The sequence below is a fragment of the Hesperophylax consimilis genome, chromosome 15 (assembly GCF_061612785.1).
Source record: "Hesperophylax consimilis isolate HC1 chromosome 15, BYU_Hcon_1.0, whole genome shotgun sequence".
Classification (NCBI taxonomy): domain Eukaryota; kingdom Metazoa; phylum Arthropoda; class Insecta; order Trichoptera; family Limnephilidae; genus Hesperophylax; species Hesperophylax consimilis.
Genome location: NC_142850.1, coordinates 12,431,269 through 12,452,378, shown reverse-complemented (window position 1 = coordinate 12,452,378; position 21,110 = coordinate 12,431,269). Strand labels below are relative to the sequence as shown.

At 34.0% G+C, this 21,110-nt stretch overlaps 1 protein-coding gene across 1 annotated transcript in view; it reads right to left on the bottom strand.

Annotated features, from left to right (window-relative positions):
- Window positions 1–21,110, bottom strand: part of Rfk (Riboflavin kinase) — a 30,628-nt gene that overhangs the window by 2,556 nt on the left and 6,962 nt on the right. Inside the window, exon 3 of the mRNA XM_089639978.1 lies at window positions 10,473–10,624. Within this exon, the coding sequence (XP_089496104.1) occupies window positions 10,473–10,624 (152 nt within the window). The remainder of the gene's footprint in view (window positions 1–10,472; window positions 10,625–21,110) is intronic.

Sequence of the window (21,110 nt, the reverse complement as noted above, 5' to 3'; positions counted from 1 at the left end):
GGATTATTTATATAGCGCCGTTTTCACCATGAAAAATCACCTCAAGGGCGCTTAATGGCTTAAGAGAATGTCTATCACACTGGAATGAGTTTCAGAGAGCTTAACATATCAAAATACAAAATTGAGAAAGTGCATTTGTCCTGAAGAAAGGCTATCGATATTTTAAAGTAAGAAAACAATAAACACTCAAATATTTTTTATTATATGTTTATTTAACTAATACGCTCTTCCGTGCATCTCATTAAAGCTTTAAAATTTAAAAAAAGTAAACTTAAAAAAATAAAAATTAAAATTTTGATGTTCAAAAGTTGTGTACACCAAGTGTTTTGTTTTTATTTATTTAAAGATAAAATATTACCATACTCTTTCTTCGACCAGTGGTATTAAATTTTCGGGATTTATTTCCTTATCCATTATTGTAGTTTTGATTTATTTACTTAACAAAATAACCAAATACAAGCACGCAGCGTGCCTGCTTCCTTGCGACAGGGAGCGGGCGGGGAGGGGTCGGGGTTTGGCGGGGACTCTGCCGGAACGACTGGACGACAAGTGTGAACAGCTCCATACAACACTATGAGCGAGCGTGTTCCGACACGATTTGAAAACGGACGCGCTGCGTAGGCGAGCCATCCGACAAAAAATGTCGGATCCGTTTTCAAATCGTGTCGGACAAGTGTGAACAGCTCCATACATCCACTACAGCCACTAGGGCATCCGTTTTTAAAACGGGACCCGCCTCCGATTTGAAAACGGAAGTGGGAACGGACCCTCAGGGTACAAATTATTACTAAACAAGAAGTACAAAGTCTGAGCTAATATATAAAAAAAAAAATTTGAGGGAGACAACATGATATAAATATGTATAACAAACACAGAGAAATCATACAATACATTTACACAAGTACAAAAGACATGGGAAAAACCGAACGATAATTATGTAGACTAATGGATTATAATAATGTATATGGAGAAACAAAGCATCAACTGACATAGTGATAAGGAGAACTTGCGACATTTTTAATGGTTTATTGGGAACAAACTTAATATTGGACTACTTGATATATCTAATTGATTATTAAGAATAGGACTTTTGGTTTTTACAGCTTTTTTTATTTCCAGTGCTTCTAGATTATTGAGTCTGTTACCATGCCCGTTTGTATGTAAAATATTAGAGCCTGTGTTATGACAGAAAGTATGATCTTTGCTAATCAGATGATTGGCAAATTCAGAGAAACCGTTATTATTGAGAGAACGAAGATGCTCTTTAATCCTAATGTTAACATTACGTGTTGTCTTACCGATATAAAATGCCGCACAATTATTACAATTTAATTTATAAATGCCTGAATGGCTTAGTTTGTCGTCTTTATCTTTAGAATTGATTAGAAATTTACCTAGATTAAAAAGCCGGTCTGACTTCAGAAGTAAGGTTATTTACACTTAAGTTAGAAAAGTTATTAATAAATAAAATAAGGCGCCATTGATAAGTAATATTATCATTGATTTTTGTACAGGGACTAGCGAATAAGGAGCGATTACTGGCGATTTGCTTTAGTTTTTTATTTAAGATTATATCTATAAAAGATGATTCGTAGCCATTATTTACCGCTATTTTTTTAATTATTTTTAGTTCACTAGCAAAATTAATATCTGACATTGGAATTGTGACTAAACGATGGACCATTGAATGGAATGCGGAGTGCTTATGTGCAAATGGATGATTCGATGTATTGTGGATTACAATATCAGTATAAGAGGGTTTACGAAGTATGTTAAAATCAATTTTGTTATTAATGATCGATAAGGTAAGGTCTAAAAAATTTAAGGTTGAATTATTGCCTCTCTTGATCTCTAATGTGAATTTAATCTGATTATGATAAGAGTTAATAAGATTGAGGAAGGAATTCAGTTGACGCTCCATCCCTGTCCATATACAAAAAACATCATCAACATATCTTTTCCAAAATAAGACATTTTTAACAAGAGATGAAGTACTAGATAAAATTTTATTCTCTAGGCTATCCATGAATATATCAGCAATCAAGGGGCTGGTGGGACTACCCATAGCTAGGCCATCCCGTTGTTGATATATAATATCTGATAGTATTAATGTCCCAGCGTCTGGACGATGTAGGCCCTCTGATTGGTCAAATTAAAATTGTGTGATTCTCTTAAATTCTGCATAGGGGGTCTGCAGGCAAAAAATACCAATCTGCCCCTCAATTTCAAGCAACCGTAAGGTTCATTTCGGTTTGCAGGCGACTGGATACAAAAAAAATAAGACATTAAAAATTAAGACACGATTTCATACTGAAAAAGAATCGCCACATGTAATACGATATTTCTTCAAAAATATCGTTTCTGCCATACAATTTTTGGATAATATCGAAGAAAATATGTTTTAGAAAGTTCATAATCCATTGGATTAATTACATTACAGTGAAAATTATCCACAATTACGTGATTACGTTTGACGAAAAAAGCACGCGTTCATTTAATATGGCCGCGGCAATAGCTGGCTGACAGAGCGCACCTCTGGCGGTGTAAGAACTAACCAAAAAACTGGCGCGAATATTTAAATATTCAAAAATACTTGACCATTGCGTTTCATAAGAAGATTTCTTCTGGAAGTTTATTTAAACTTTGCAATGGCATTTTTCATTATTATTTATAATTTTTTTTTGCTTTTTAATTATATCTGATTTTATATTGACATGTTTTCTAATTTCTAAAATTTAAAAATTATTTATTTGCGATGCTTTAATCCTGATTGTTTATTTATATCTTAAGAAATAGGGTAAAAATACCGTTTAAAGAGAATATGTTTCATTTTTTATTTAGTATTTCAACTATCAATTTATTAGAATAACCGTTATTAAATGTTATTTGTCTTATGAATATATTGTTTTATGGTTATGTACATGCTATTTTTTTCAGGTCTTAAAATACTTCACACAGGATATAAAGCATCGCAAATAAATAATTTTGAAATTTTAGAAATAAGAGAACATGTTTATAAAAGCAGATATAATTAACAAGAATTTTTTTATAAACTATCTTTTAAATATTTTCCCACTTAACTGGTCTTTCATATTGTAATTCCTAATTCTTATAAACCCAGCCTACTCTTACCCTTTCCCCCTCCTACCACTTCTTTTTTCCAATTGTAATCTATATTTAATTTTTGACTTCGGTGTATACTTCGTTCATGAAACATGTATTGGTTGTATGTATATAATAAAGTGATTTAAAAAAAATTATTTGTTTTTTAATAAAATAAAGTTTAATCGTATAACATTATTTTATCTATTTCCGTTGTATATCAATGCATACGTACATAATAAAATGTAAACATTATATTTATTTATTAATTGGACAATTTGCCTAGCGCCGCTTTTGTGAGATATCACCTCAGGGGTGCTATATTGTAATAATCTACCTTTATATATAGATTTTTACTCTCCTGATGAAGGTGTATATTATAATCTAACTTTAAAATTTATTAGATACAGAAACAGTTTTAGGTAAAGAATTACCACCAGTTGGAGTAAAATTCACACCTTTTAATTAAACCGACTGCTAATCTCATCGCACAATTACCCTCCTATTATCCATAAACACGGGTACAATTAATCAATATGTAATAATCTATTATTTAAGTCAACTTTGTTATAACTATATTTAATTGTGACAAACTATACGATATTGATTCAACTTATAGACATTGACGGTTGTAACACATATTTAAGCACTGCAAGTCTCCTATGAGCTAATTATATTAGGTACGGTAACAGTTAATATCAGTTGTAGACAATAATAGTAGTCAATAATAGTGTTTCATTTGAAATAATCCATCACAAATACGTAAAATTTCATTTATTTAAACAACTGTCATTCTTATTATGCGTAAATTTAGCATATTATTATACATTAACTCCTTCCTGTTCCGTGTTTTAACTATATATACTGACCCTCTCTCTGTGAATGACCTGATATCTATCTATTATGTAACTGTTGTTAATATCACTTAAAATGGGCGAATTCTAAGCAAGTGCCGCCCGCAGGGCCTAGCAGAAAAAGACCCGCGGAGCGGGTTTTTAACTGCTAGTTAGTATATATTGTTGTTGTTGATATATAGTATAAGTTCTCTTTATCACCCCATGTCAGTTGATGCTTTGTTTCTCCATATACATTATTATAATCCATTAGTCTACATAATTATCGTTCGGTTTTTCCCATGTCTTTTGTACTTGTGTAAATGTATTGTATGATTTCTCTGTGTTTGTTATATTTATATCATGTTGTCTCCCTCAAATTTTTTTTTTATATATTAGCTCAGACTTTGTACTTCTTGTTTAGTAATAATTTGTACCCTGAAGATGCTTGAGTAAAGCGAAACCGGTCGGTTAAAAAAATTATTAAAAACTTGTGGTTTTAAAACAAAAATTATTTTATTTCATTTTCAATAGATAAATGTTTGCTGTATACATATTCAGTGTTGGTCAAAGAGGCAAGAAGTCTACAATGGAGTGCTGATACCAACCCGTATGGCAGTGACGCACGGAGCTGGCAGAGGAAGGATAAACGTAGACTAAACGCTGTAGAAATGAGATTCCTGAGGTGTGTGCATGACTAATGTGGAGATCCAAAAACATTGCGAGCGTAAATAATAAGATTGAAAGAGATGTTGAGTTGGTTTGGACATGTAGAGCGCGTGAACTAAGAAAGGAAAATAGGTGATGCGAAAGTGAACGGTAGAATAAATGAGGAGGAGTGGGTAGACATGGCACGATCAAGCGAATCAAATAATTGAGTCGGATAATATCAAGAGTCAAAATAAGAGAAGAGTGTGCATCATACGATTTATGAATGTAAACTTAGCAAGAAGCAAAGACAGTTGTGCAACGGTTCATCCTCTCTGCCTACCCCTGCGGACGGCATGATTGTTAAATTTCAGGAAATATATTTTTTACTAGCCGTTCCCCGCCACGTGTTGCTGCAGTCTGTCTGTGCAGATATAGAAACAATAGCGCATATTGCTTTTATGTCCAACAGATGGCGCTGTTTAACAAAAAAATGTTTTTATTGTCACAGGTGACATCTATATAATATAAGTATATAAAAACACATGCGTATATAAATGCAACTTTGTGTGATTTCAAAGCATTGGGGAAGAACTTTGGACATTTAAGATTTTGAACAAACACTTACATTTTTATTTATATAGATAGATTGGTATTTATTTTGAAAAGAGACATTACATTATATGGAAGTAAACTTTTGACTGTCCAACTAGGAAAGTTTCCCATTTTAGGAAAATTAACAGGTTGCAAATTATCGTACAATTACATAACAGTAACTTTACAAAATACATTAATAGTAACACAATTACATAATACCAACACTATCTTGTTGAATAATATGATAAGCAAATAAGTTTCTCAAACCATTAAAATAACTATAGAATTTTTAAACAATTTTGTCGTTTAATAATGGACATCAATGTAGAACAAACATATTACATGATGGTAAATCCAAAAACACCACGATTACAGATTATGAAACCAAAAAAAATTTGCGCGGGAAATTAAAAATTAATGTTGCCAACGTAAAAACATAGAAACTCATAGACATATGAATATTAGTAGACCTGCCCTAAGTGATTAAAAGCGTATTATTCCCCACTCCCCATACCGGTTCCATTGGAGCCAGCTGTGCTCGCGTATGGCCTCCCATGAATTTAGAAAACGTAACGTCATCATTCTTGTGCGAGTTATGGTCGAGGCATCATCTGTTCATTTTACGAAATAACACGGCAAAATGGTGGCTTGGGCTATGAAAACTTGTAAAAATAGATGTGAAAAAGAGAATAAACCCAATTTTCGTATTACATTCCATATATAAGCATTATTTTAAGCATATTCACATCGTATAATATGGATCAGTTGCAGAAACATATACTATCACATCGAGATACGTCTGGACGCGAAACACAAAGCTGGTTGGTTGCTGGGAAGTAAATTATGAACATTTATAAAAGTGTCTTAACTAAATACGTAAACGAAATATTCGACTCTGAAAATACAAGAAATTTATTTTGCCGAATTTGGACTTCGCAAATTTGTTCATAACGTGGCGAGTAATTTGCGCTCCCATGTAAAAATGTCTATTCATTCAAAAGCAGATTTTACTTTTATGAACTAAATGGTGATATTATAATGCGAGATGCCTATATACTGTCAGATTGATTTATTGACGAATCACAGTCAGCTTTACCCCCTTCGTTCTTCAACAGTTGATTTTACCCCTCATCTTTAATTTCTAGTCTATATATTCATATGTCTGTGTAGAAACTGCTATCTAACATTTAATATTACAGCGTCATGGCCCCATGTTCAGTATTTGAATCAGTATTTTTTGTAATGGTATCACTCAATTGCCAGGGCTCCTACCAGGGAGCAACTTGACAAATGTAAATTATCTCTCATAGCGAGGTTGAGGACCGACTGATATTTGGGGCTTATGAAAAAAAGATGAGTGGAGATAGTAGGAAGAATGTTGCAAAAAAGCATTTAAAATGGAAAATGCATTGAGAAAAGCATTTAAAATGCAAAATGGAAAATACCTACTTTGCATTTCCATTTGAAATGGATTTATTTGAAATAAAGCACATCTCTGCATACGATGCACTGTGTATTCATGGTGAATTTAATACTAAAAAGTGATTTCGCGATGGATAATATTGATTATATGATGTGATATGACATAACTTTCTTTAAAGAAGGCACTTTTGTGTTTCATAGAGCCTGGCTTGTTTCAAAATAGGTTGACAGTTTGTGTCAGTTTTTTTGTGAAAACAAAAACACTGAAAAAGAGCCACATCACGAGATAAAAATGCACTGGTTTGATGCACGGTCTTCGATTTGGGATAGTTGAGTACTTTAAGCTCAATTCACTTTCGTTTTTTGGTGGTTTTTTATTAATTTAATGCAGATATAAAAATACGTCAACACTCGACTCTGTAGGTAGACGAATTTATCTAAATGTATGCTAAAACACAATGTCCAATAAACATTCACTCACATAAAAAAATTGTTTGTGTAACCTTCAAATTAAAATAACAATTTTGAATTCATTATTTTTGTTTTTGGGGTGTTATGCCGTGTTGCGCTAACTCCTTTAGCCGACGTTTCGGACAGCGTTGCAGTGTCCATCATCAGGGCAGATCTGATGATGGACACTGCAACGCTGTCGGCTAAAGAAGGAGTTAGCGCAACACGGCATAACACCCTAAAAACAAACAACAAAAATGCTTTTGGCCGTGAGAATCTAAAAACTTACTTGAATTCATTATGTTGACATATTGAGCAAATTTAACCTTTTGAACGCGGTACATATTTTCAAAAACCTATGCACGCAATTAAATGTCAAATTATAGCATTCTGGCATGATTTATTGAACTATATAGACAGAACAGATTATTCTCCACAATATGAAAACAAATCCTCGTGTGTCAACACTCTTAGATGTTTATAAAAACAAAAACATAAAATTTCATACAAAGACATACCGAGTTTTGAATGTGGTCCCGCCATTCACTCGGCGTGTGTGTACTTAGGCCACTGCGTTGATAGACACAATTGGGACACCATGATCACTTATTATTTTTAGTTATGAAAAGTTGTGAATGACATACTAGTACTAACGCCATCCGTTGATAAAATTGTAAACTAAAGAACTAAAAGGCGCGAAGAGGCGCACTTGATTATCGATCTTTTTTTATGAAATACAATTTTATTTTTGAGAAATTCTTGTAGATGTCAGCATCGTGATATTTCTACGAATATCAAAGTGAGCAAGAAATACATTTATGATGAAAGAGCGCTGGAATATCGGCCGTCAAAGTTTCCGTATCAACTGTTGATACAGCCGCGTGTGAGTATAGACTTTTTGCCGTAACAACAGTTGATACGGCCGCGTGCAAAGAGTTAAATATGTTAACAGTTTCTTTTTGAAAAACGGGCTTTGTTTTTTGAAAAACGCACATGCTTTTTGAAAAACTTATTGTTATTTATTATCATTTGGGCTCTATATTTTAATTTAAAAACAAGTCCAAATATCTTAATATGCAAAATTCACCCTGCTTATGTTTGTGCTCGCAAAACTCGAAAAGAGTCGACCGATATCGCTAAAAATTTCAAATATTGTTCATATTAGTGCCAAGAGTGTTTAGAGATGGTTTGAATGGTAGGAGAAGTCGGGGACGCCTGAGGCATACTTAAAGCAATATCTCTGCTCGAATTAAAGTCAATGTAATGTAGTTTTTTAACAGTAACATTGTGGAATACAGTAATGAATGGAGGAAGAAGTTGGAGACCCCTGATAAAGACATTAGCAATAGCGAAGCTTTACAGTATCCACTAATTATTTAAATTTTATTTTGTTTGATGCCAAACGCCAAAAAAACTAAAATTATGCACATCAGATCTCCACACGCCAGATGTAATGTAATTCCTTCATTATATACACACACATTTGACTGCATACATAAAAATGTTGCACAGCCCTGTTCATGTGAAACCATTGATTTTGTCAAAAGTTATGTATATTTGGGTGTTACTATTGACTGCTACATGAAATGGGATGTACAAATTGCTAATGTTTGTAAACGTCTACGAGCTATTGTGGGTAGGATTTATAAAATAAAATATTTCGTGCCTATAAGTACTTTAAAGTTAATCTACTTATCTCTGGCTGAATCCACTATACGTTATGGAATTACTTCTTGGGGACATTCTTGTAAAACTAATATAAGCTATATACAAACATTACAAAACTCCATTATAAAATTGTTAATCCATAAATATGACAATCAACACAGAAGTAACATTAAATTAATATACAAGTCTCTGAATATTTTACCTGTCAGAGGATTATTGTTTTATAATATTGTAAGTCAACATGTTATATTGTCTGATTCATTGTATAGGGAAAGAGTTTGCCATAAACATAACACAAGATTCACTCAAAATGAAGGACTGGTAGTTCCGAAATGTACTAATAAATATGGTGAAAGAACTTTAAACTATATAGTACCCAAAATGTTTAACTTATTACCAATGACAATTAAAAATAATAACATGTATACTGCTAATGTTAAATATAATCTAAGGAAGTGGTTATTGGATAATAATGATCTATACTGATGCCCCTAAAATGGAATTCATATTCTTAGAAAATGGAAAAACAATTATTTTGTAATACCTGACTACCTACCTCTATTTATGAAACTATTGATGTACTTGTTGATAATACTAATTTGTTCAAACATTTATTTTTACTTGCTTATTTTATAAGGCTTTTATGTTTTATGTTGATAATACTAATTTGTTCATACATTTATTTTTACTTGCTTATTATATAAGGCTTTTATGCTGCTATTTAAACTTTTCTGCAATGTAACCAATTTATGTAATTATGTACCGTTCAAATTGTATCTTATGAATGTATAAATGTTGTCTCTATGTCCCTGCTGACAAACTACATAAGTAGTTTAGCGGGTTTAAATGTGAATAAATAAAAAAAAAAAAAGCACAAGGCCAGCATAAAAACAATACATCCCGACAGCTGCCGGATGTACACTGAGCAATGAATGTTATAATGACGCAATAAGCCAATTTGTGGGTGCCGAGTTTCACAAAACATTCCAGCTCTGCGAAATAGCAGAGTTGGCAGTGAACCTGTTAATGTTAGTGGTATAACTATGCCGTTAATCTTTATAAATAAAAAATTAAATGTTCGTTTGTTCAAAATCTTTAATCTACGAGATTTCTTCACCGATTGCTTTGAAATGTACTGCTAAATCTTTGAAAATATGTATTATTTTCAAAGATTTAGCATTTTAAACCAAAATACATTTTATCAAACGGGACTCTATTTTCGCCCGCTTGAAGTGTGTTTATATTAATTATCTGCATTCTGTAAACATGCCATATTTTGATCATAATAATTATGCATGTAATTAGCATTATCTCATATTGATCTATGTAGCATGAAGATCTATGCATGCAGCAATCTAATGCAGAAAAACTAAGAAACAATGAAAACCATAATTGCCCAAGATCGCAGAACATTAACATTATTCAAGCGCCGTGACGATAATGTAATAGGCGTACCATAATTCTTTTAAAAAAATATATTACATAAAAATGTAAAAAGATAATTTGACAAAGGTTATTCTTATTTGCATCCTCTTTATTGCATTTACCTTGAAACATTGGCTACATGAAATCATCATGTTGGTGAATCACCGTGTATAATTCAGATACTTAGACTTATAGACTTCGAACTCGATTTACTCGAAAACAAAAGCAAAAACTTACAAAATCGACTTCAAATGTAGATACAACAGTTACCCGCTATACTACAAGTTTCTGGAAATCGCATATATTTCTAAAAGAACCAATGCTCACCATTGACTTGATTTTATTGCCGTAGAATGGACACCAGCCAATGTTCATGACCATTTTGTATACGGGTCCATCATCAACCTTAGCGAATCCGTAATAAACTCCGGTTGGGTATCCTTCGGGAAGAGCCTCCACCACGCTCCGAGGATAGTTAGCTGAAAACATATAATAATAAAATAAATGTTTACTTTCAGTATTGCTCCATCATACCACCATTCAGTATTGGAATTCCCAGGTTTATCATATTTCGTTAGAGATTATATATTTAGAGATATTCCCATTGGTAGTATATGGCGAGAGATATGCTGAAATAGGCCAAGCCATGTTCCTTGTAGCATAATGTGTCGCCTAGCTAATACGTATGTGTATTTTTTTAAATAACACTTCGATTCAACTTAATTACTACAAAAGACGACTATTTACATTGGGGGAGATGGTAAAAGATGCATTAAAGTAACATTTATCAAAAGTATATAAGTTTCAAAATTTAATGTGTTTTGAGAGTTTCGACTAATGTTTTTTTCTTGTTTGACATATTCGTATTAACACAATTCGGCCGGGAAAGGTAGTTCTACCCGTTCGGTCGATTGGTGCTTAAGGCCAGGAAGGGTAGTTCTACCTTTAGCGCCGGCCTCATTTCAATGGCAGAAAAGATGGAAATATTCAATGTTTTTACATGAATATTATATACCAATCTCTTTGTAAAGGTCCCAACTATAATTACATAATTATCGAATCGTAATGCAAGTCTTTTTTTATATTTATTTTCGTGCCTTTCGTTTACATCGGTATTTCGACAAAAGGATAGTATATTATTTGTTAGTGAAATAATTCAATTCCTGGAATGCCGGTTTTAATGACCGCGAAAACCGATTCGAATCTCTTTCTCCGTTCCGCACCCACTCAACTCCTATGTGCAAGCGAGCGAGAGATTTCGGGCATATTTAAAGAAAGCAGGTATGAGCAAATACCTGCATATAGATAGGCGGACCGTAATAAACATATTACAAGATTAATTGAGTTGCATTTCAAATAATATTCGATTTTCGTAGTACTTTTATAACTTGGGTATGCTGAGTTAGTATGTAGAATTTTTTTTAAATTATTTTCGAAGATATAGCGATTTAAAATAAATTAATGAAATTCGCACGGGACCTTTATTTTCAACCGGACTTAGCATAACGCCAGCGCAAAAAATTTGTTAAGAGGGACATGCAATTTTGAAATTTTACCGATTTATCAATGATTCGTATAAAGGAGAGTGTCTGTGGCAGGCGTCGAAGTAAGATTTCGAAAAACTTTGCGTAAAACCCGGGAAACACCAGGGACCCCAGATGGTGACATGTAATGACACTTGAATGTTTTCAAATATTTGCTTCAGAAATTAATTATATTCCTTTCACACTTGACGGTGAAGATTAAGATTGCATTGATAAAATTGTATTACCCTTGATGAATATAGATAATATTGTCATCAATAGTTATAAGGTGTTATCAATATTATCGATAATAATGATGCAAGAAAGAGTTCTAATAATTTATGAACATTAAAAAATAAATACTTCTGAGAAAAACGTTTTTCAAAAAAGATAAAAAAAGGTGTAACGATTTGAAACTACTCGCCCCGTTGTCAAGCGCTTGGAAGAACTAATTAACTCAAGAAGCGTGCAATTGTGAACACAGCCACGGCCGGGTACTTAATCATAGACATCTGAGATTGCAAGCCAGTTCTAGGGAATTCGGACAACTGTCAGGACGTACGTCACGGAACAGATTCCAGAGAGATTTGCGCCATTAAAAACGTGAGCGATTGTCATCATGCTAATTAGATTTTACAAAATGGTTTACTTTAAATAATATAAATTTGTTCTTCACAAGATATTTGGGAAGAGCTGGCGCCCTATATAATCAAGCAGGATTAATATTTGAGATGTGAAACTTATCCTTTTAATTTTTACTACCCGCAGATTAACATTTTAGTATTGTATCTTCGCATCACTAGTCAGATTTTGTTTAACGATCTGAACATGCCCTGATCTTAATAATAAACGTAGAGTCTCTTGCTATTTAACTTGATATTAATGTAATTTAATAGATGAGTATTTTGATAATTAAACTCAATAAATTTTGTTCTCAGCATTCACGCAATTCTTTGATTTCTGATTCCCTTATTTAATATTGTGCAACACATGAGTTTTATGTTTACACACTTTTCAGAAATTACACACCAATAAATCTCGGTACATTTGGCCTCCCAACGTGGTTTAAACCTAGTGATGTGTTATTTTGTGGGTAGGATGTATATTTGTGCTCAATGTTTTTTAGTGTAGTTAAAATCTCAAGTGTTAATCTTGCTAATTTGTGAATTTATGATGACAGTCGCTCGCGGTTTTGATGCTCCGGGGATCTGTTTCGTGATGATATTCCATTAAATAATCATTCTACAAATTTTATATATTTGAGTGTCCCCTCTAGAACTCTAGCGCTCTGCGTTTTTCACTGTTTATTGACTTACAGTACGCTGTAGTCAAATTTTTTTTTTTGGTACGAGGCAAGATTATTGTCGTCGTGTATATTTGGTACATGTGCTAATTATTTATTTCATACCTACATAGCATAGTTTCTTCACGTCATGTCGGAACCGCAAATTGTTACGAGGAGTCAGGCCAAGATTCAGGATTCTGTGACAATGCTGAATAAAAATGAAGCTTCGCCGGAGGGACAGGCGGAAACGCAATCCTCTTCCTGCAAGCCATTCCCCGTGCACAAATGGAATCTGGTTTTTGACGGATCCACATGCGTACGCAATTTCATAGAACGTGTAGAAGAACTAGCAGATTCTCGTGGTGTAAGTACCAATAATCTATTTTCTAGCGCGATTGAATTTTTCACAGGCGATGCTTTGAACTGGTTCAGGGTGAACCGTTTTACTTTTAATTCATGGTCAGAGATTGTTGCGGGTTTGAAGGAGGAGTTCGAACTCTTGGACCATGAGAAACGTCTTGTAGCTCAGTTAAGAACTACATGTCAAAAACCCAAAGAAAACCTGGGTTCATTTATAACTACAGTCTTACTATTGAATAATCGCCTCTCTAAGAAATTGCCGGAAGAGGAAATATTAGAAATTCTAATGTGTAATATGTTGCCAAGATACATACATAAACTTTCTCTTACAGAGGTGACTAATATTACTGCTCTAAAGAAATTTGGAAAAATGATAGAATTGGCAGATAGTCGCACGGATACTAGAAACCATCCTGCAAATTCAAATTCTTACAATTCCAAAGCCAATAATTCTGCCAACAATACTCCATCTAATATTAATAACAGGGAGGCCTCTCGCAATAATAACAATTATAATCATAATGTCAAAAGAAATCAAAGGTATTTTTATAACAATAATCAAAGCGCTCAAAACGGGAATTTCAGAGAACCAGTGAGATGTTTCCGCTGTGGTCAACCTGGTGTAAAGACTCCTGACTGCAGATGCAAGAACCGAAAAAACTAGCAGCCCGGGTTACCTGTGCAGTGGGCGAGGAGACATCTTCATCTACTGTGCCGTGTGACCCGGAGTGGTCTAATTGGCTTGCTGTCGTGGAGAAATTCTACCAGGACCTTAGAACGTCAAAGGCGGAGAGAGCGGGTAATGATGGCCGTCCTCACATATCATTTCAGGTTCGAAATACTAAATTTTCTGGTTTGCTAGATTCAGGTTCTCACCTATCTATTTTGGGAAATAACTTTCACACACATTTGGTGAGATTAGGATTTAGTTTGGCGATTTTAAAAAGAAAATTTTCTCTAACTTCTGCGACAGGTCACTCAGTACAATGTACACAACAGATAACAGTTCCGGTGCTGTATAAAAACATTGTCAAATATTTTACTTTTGTAGTTATGCCTGAGATCACTTCAAATGTAATTCTAGGTATAGACTTTTGGCAACATTTTAATATTTGTCCGGAAATTTGCAAATATATATCACCACGGGAATCAAAATCTGAGCCGAAATCAGTCACAGAGATAAAAGGATTAGAAAACAGCTTAAATTTATCGAATAGACAGAAGCATGAGCTTAAATGCGTTATAGACGAATTTAAAGATATCTCGGGAGACAGGTTAGGTAAAACCGATTTGGAATATCACGTCATTGACACAGGTGATGCTCAACCGGTAAAACAAAGATATTACCCAGTTTCACCACACTTGCTACCGGCGGTACATAAAGAATTAGATAGAATGTTAGAGTTAGGAGTCGTGGAACCAAGTCATAGTGCGTGGAACAGTCCGATCTTACTTGTTCCCAAGAAGGATGGGTCATTTAGGTTATGTTTGGACAGTAGAACTTTAAACTCGCTGTCGAAAAAAGACAGTTTTCCTATTCCTTATGTTTCAAGCATACTAGATTCCTTAGGCGGTGCTAAATACCTGTCTACTATTGACTTGACAGCAGCTTTCTGGCAAATTCCTTTGGAGGAAAACTCTAAAGAGAAGACGGCTTTTACTGTTCCGAAACGAGGATTATTCCATTTTGCTAGAATGCCATTCGGTCTTCATGGAGCGAGTTCTAGAATGATGCGCTTAATGGATAAAATATTTGGACCTGAATTTGAGGGCAAAGTATTTTATTACTTAGATGATATAATAATTATAAGCACTTCATTTGAGGAACACATGTCTCTTTTGAGGAAAGTTCGACAAAAACTTTCTGATGCGGGTCTAACTATCAATATGGACAAATCTGTTTTTTGTAGAGACTCGTTAAAGTTTCTGGGTTATGTCGTCGATAGTCAAGGTTTAAGAACCGATCCAGATAAAGTTAAAGCCATAGTGGATTTTCCTATACCGAACTCGCAAAAAAGCTTAAGACGTTTTATAGGCATATTATCTTGGTATAAAAGGTTTATTTGTAACTTTTCCATAATAGCAGCTCCGTTACATAATTTAACAAGAAAGGAATTTACGGGAAACAAATTTAAATGGAACAGTCAGGCAGATATAGCTTTTAAAAAACTTAAAGATATTTTAGTGAGCGCACCTGTTTTAGCTTGTCCTAACTTTGAAAAACCTTTCATCATATCATGCGACGCATCCAACACCGGGATAGGGGCGGTCCTGACGCAGGTAGACGATTCGGGTAGAGAACACCCTATATCATTTATTAGTAGGTCTCTGAGTGCTCAAGAGAGAAATCATTCAACTACAGAGAAAGAGCTAAATGCAATGATTTTTGCTCTGGAAAAATTTAGGGCTTACATAGAAGGTTCTGTCATACCGGTTAAAATAATAACAGATCATTACAGTCTAAAATGGTTAGTGAATATTAAATCTCCTACAGGCAGATTAGCAAGATGGGCTGTCAGGTTACAGCAATACAATTTTATTATAGAACACCGTAAAGGAAAAGATAATATAGTACCTGACGCATTATCACGTGATCCCGTAGAATTAGCTGTAGTAGGACAAACTTCACCAACCAAAGAATCGTGGTACGATAAAATGTGTAGAAATGTTCTAGCTTTTCCAAATAAATTTCATGCTTGGAAAGTTGATAATGGAGTATTGTACAAACACATACAGAGTATGGAAGCGCTACACAGAGTGTATGACTGGAAAGAAGTGGTACCTAAAGAGTCTAGGAAAGATATAATAACACAATATCATGTACCTCCTTCGTGTGCTCATTTTGGTATTATGAAGACTTTGAATAGAATTAGTCAGAAATATTACTGGCCGAAGATGGCGGCCGACGTAAAATCATTCATTAGCAAATGTCACACTTGCTTGGGTCATAAGAGTACGAATCAGTTACCACCAGGTCTAATGGGTGATCCCAAATTGGTTCAACGTCCTTGGCAAATGATTGCCACAGATTTATTAGGTCCTTTCCCCAGCTCCTACAAAAAAGGCTATACATATTTGTTAGTAATCTCTGACTTCTTTACAAAATACTCTAAACTTTTCCCATTAAGAAAAGCTACTGGAAAGAATATTGTTGAGATCATGGAAAATGAGATATTTTACAAGTTTGGGGTGCCTGATACAATAATTCTGGATAATGGTCCCCAATATATTTCAAAAGACATGAAAGCGTTAGTTAGCAAGTTTCATATAAGACACCTCTTTTACAACTGTAGATACCATCCGCAAAATAATCCGGTTGAAAGGATTAACAGAGTGTTAGTGTCTGCTATTAGCTCGTACGTCGGTGGTGATCATCGGAGATGGGCAGATTGTCTACATGAAATTGAACTAGCTATTAACACGGCAGTACATGAGGTAACCGGATATACTCCCTTTTTCTTGAACTTTGGTAGGGAAATTATTATTTCAGGAAACGACTACAAATCTTCAGACTTCAACCCCGAAGATATCAGATTTGCTGCACGGGATTCTTGGGCTTCGGATTTGGACGAATTGAACGATATTTTTTCACAGGTTCGTACGTCTCTAAGGCAGTCGTATGAAAAGAACAAAACTCAGTATAATCTACGTCGTAGGGACTTACAATATGAAATTGGTGACATCGTTTGGCGCCGATCGTTCGTTCTTTCAGACGCTAGTAAGTATTTTTCAGCGAAATTAGCTCCCAAGTTTATTCGCAGCAAAGTCATTAAGAAATTGTCTCCAGTTGCTTACATTTTAGCTGATTTAAATGGAAAACCTGTGGGAACCTTTCACATTAAGGATATAATCAAACATGAAATCTCAGATTAACGTCGTGTAGGTCAGGAGGGTATTTTAATTATTTTATATACTTTTGTTTCCATTATGCGCAATAGTGGAAGCGATTAAAAGATTCCATTTAACGTGAGAGCATGACTAAAACTTATGTTCTCACATTGAATGCAATTTTATATTTGTTTATGATGTTATTTTGTTTGTCCGTGTCCAGGTATTACTAATATATGTATTTTGCTATTTTTATACTTGTTCAGTGTGCAAGGGTGACATACCCTTACCCTTACGCATTGAATGTGTGCATATGAATGTACATAATACTAAATTTTGTAAATTTATATATTCAAGTCATCAAATATTAAGTTTGGATGTGTGTGAGTACATAGTACATCCGTTTGGGATTTTGATGATTTTCATATGTACTTTTGAAGTTTTCATTTTGAAATGGTTATGTAATTAACTGTTTTCAAGATGCGCTTGCTAGTCCGGAATGGTGGGCGTATCTTCAAGATAGTTTATAGTAGAATACGGTTGGGTTTTGTGTTTCGTTGTCTTGTTCTGTTTCTTTGTCTTGTTCTGTTTCATTATGCTATTATTAATAAGTTTTTTATGCCCTTTGGGGATGTTACATACTATAAGCTGGAGAAATAGTGCATTTTCAATTGCATGTGGTACAATACCGTGCCTATATTTATCAAATTATTAATGTTAATTTGGGTTATCCCATTCATTAATCTATAGTATCAAATGAGTATGTATATTCCTTGCAGGATCTGCTGGATATTAGTTACAATTTTCTTATAATAGATTAAATGATTTATAGTTAGTACTATTTATTATGTTGCTTTGAGTTAGAAGGCAAACCGAAGAGTTCATTAAGAATCTTTGGCATTGGGTTACTATTTTCATCACATGATAGCAATCAGATGCTTAGAATATCTATTTAGTAACTTTAGGAAGTTATGAAACCCTGCCAACGGTTTTCTATGTAATTTCTTTTGGTAGTGCTTATTTTATCCATTTGGGTTTTTTTTTCTTTTTGGATTCACATTTTATGTTGTTTTTTATCTTTACAAATTAGAATAAAAATAAATATAAATTAATTAAATAGAGAGATTTGAAATCCTCAACACAAAAAAATGCATGTGGCATATGCCAACGTCGGTTTACTTTTAATTTTATTTTAAAGATAATAAAGCTTCCTTCTTCGGGTTGCGGGGGCCATTCTTGAGCTCGGAATGACCTCAACAAGTCGAACTAGCATTCGATAATTCAATCAATACCTTGTTCTTGATCGAATCATGGAATGTTAATTGGTTCTTTATTCTTAGAGATTTACAAAATAGAATAAGAATAATTCAATCTTACTGCTAATTTCATCATCGGATTACATTTTAACTGAAAATTTAAATTTTGATTTATACTATACTACAATGGGGTATTACAGAATTTGTTTATTCACAAGCTAATTTATTTCTCAAATTTTATCAATATCAAAAACAAAACTTATTTTCACTCAGATCTATAGGAAGGATAATAATGTTCATCTTCATATAGAAATCTTAATATCTATTTCACAGTTAAAAGCTTAAATTTTTAAACTTTGAAATAACTTGTTAGTAAAATTATAATAAAATTTATTTATAAAGATATTTAAAATATCATTCTATTTTAGAGGAGTGACATCTAGGTGGGCTGTTTTGAAACTTCAATTTATAACTTTATAACTAAACAATCAGTTCTAACTTAAATTTTTTTTCTAATTTTCATCAGTAAACCATTTTATAGTATAGCTTAGTCTTCGCAACATCAAGAATTAACATCAACGTTAAATCGCAATCATCACTACAAATTCAAGACCTTAACATATACTGCCCGGTGGAATTCATTGCTGCTTTTGGCCAAAACAATTACAATCTACATGGAAGGAAGAACTTCATATTCATATGGACATCTTTATACAAAATGGACCTGTCATCTGCACTGGACAATATCAAGAAGACTATCAAAATTGAACTTCAACTTTCTTCTTCTACATTGATCTTCGGCTTTCATCTGTACACTCTTTGGATGCTCATCCCAGCAGTTTCAAAATTCATCATGGCCAGATTAGGAGGAGGAGTTTCGCCTTCATACAATCACCAAACAAACCTCTAAGCTGATAATCACCACTTCTGCCTTCAAGACCTGGACCCTGTACGTGACCTTCATATTGGATACAAATTACCTGGTTTCAAGGATACATTCTGAAATCAATTCTTCCAGAGCATATCACCTATTGGCATGATCAGCAAGCTTCCTGTCTTGAAATGTGTAAAGGCGCCAGGAGGGCCTCAAATTTCCTTGGAAATTTTTTTTTGGAGGGAAGGGAGTAATGTAACGATTTGAAACTACTCGCCCCGTTGTCAAGCGCTTGGAAGAACTAATTAACTCAAGAAGCGTGCAATTGTGAACACAGCCACGGCCGGGTACTTAATCATAGACATCTGAGATTGCAAGCCAGTTCTAGGGAATTCGGACAACTGTCAGGACGTACGTCACGGAACAGATTCCAGAGAGATTTGCGCCATTAAAAACGTGAGCGATTGTCATCATGCTAATTAGATTTTACAAAATGGTTTACTTTAAATAATATAAATTTGTTCTTCACAAGATATTTGGGAAGAGCTGGCGCCCTATATAATCAAGCAGGATTAATATTTGAGATGTGAAACTTATCCTTTTAATTTTTACTACCCGCAGATTAACATTTTAGTATTGTATCTTCGCATCACTAGTCAGATTTTGTTTAACGATCTGAACATGCCCTGATCTTAATAATAAACGTAGAGTCTCTTGCTATTTAACTTGATATTAATGTAATTTAATAGATGAGTATTTTGATAATTAAACTCAATAAATTTTGTTCTCAGCATTCACGCAATTCTTTGATTTCTGATTCCCTTATTTAATATTGTGCAACACATGAGTTTTATGTTTACACACTTTTCAGAAATTACACACCAATAAATCTCGGTACAAAGGCAAGTACTTTTATCAGAATTAACAAAAATTATAGAAAGGAAAACAAATTTAAAAAAAAATGAGGAACTCCCCGTCCCAAAATTATCCGCGTTGTTAAAATAAGCTGATGACGGTGCTTTAATTAAATACAAATTTATCTATACATATTTATCTTAAACTTGTATAAAAGGAGAACATATATAATGGCTCAATTATTACATACTACGGATCACTTTACAGGACTTGAATTCAAGCCTCACAGACACCAATTTCCAGATGTGGTAGATACACTTATTCCCCTTTGACGGATTCACAACATGATCGACTGAGAAACTCGACTATTCGAGATGTGATACTCTTGGTAGAAAGGTCGCAGATGGGGTGTTTTGAACATATACTCAGAATAATAACACAGAAAATAGGGACACAGTTAATAAGCACTTATTTCGTTGAAATTAAAATCGATTTTTCACTTGGCGACCATTGTTATTGATGTTAAAGTTTTAAGGCTTAGTTTGGGTATAATTTAAAAAAATATTTTAACCTTCAAGCGGGCACGTGGGCGGTAGTCTACCGCCCGCGAATAAATGAATGCCTACAGCCTACGGGTGTCCAGAAGCTCGGGAGGGGTTGTATTCTCTAGTTATTATGTATGACGGAAGATGACATTGATGTCACCTCTCGGACTGGAGGTTGCACGTGCCAGTCATGATCAAAAGTTGGAAGGGTCAGTTTGTTGGTTGTAATATTGGCGGGAGCGGTGTTTGATATCCAAAGTGAGGCGATGTGGGTAATTTTAGTTCAGGTGTTTATTGGGAGATGACAGTATGCGAAAGAGGACGAGACACGCATTCACACTGTTTTTATCGATTAGCAAGCATTTCATCTCGCTTGCACACATGCTCTTTCATTCAAACATTACATCGATAATTTACCGCCATGCATCCGGTGGTGTGA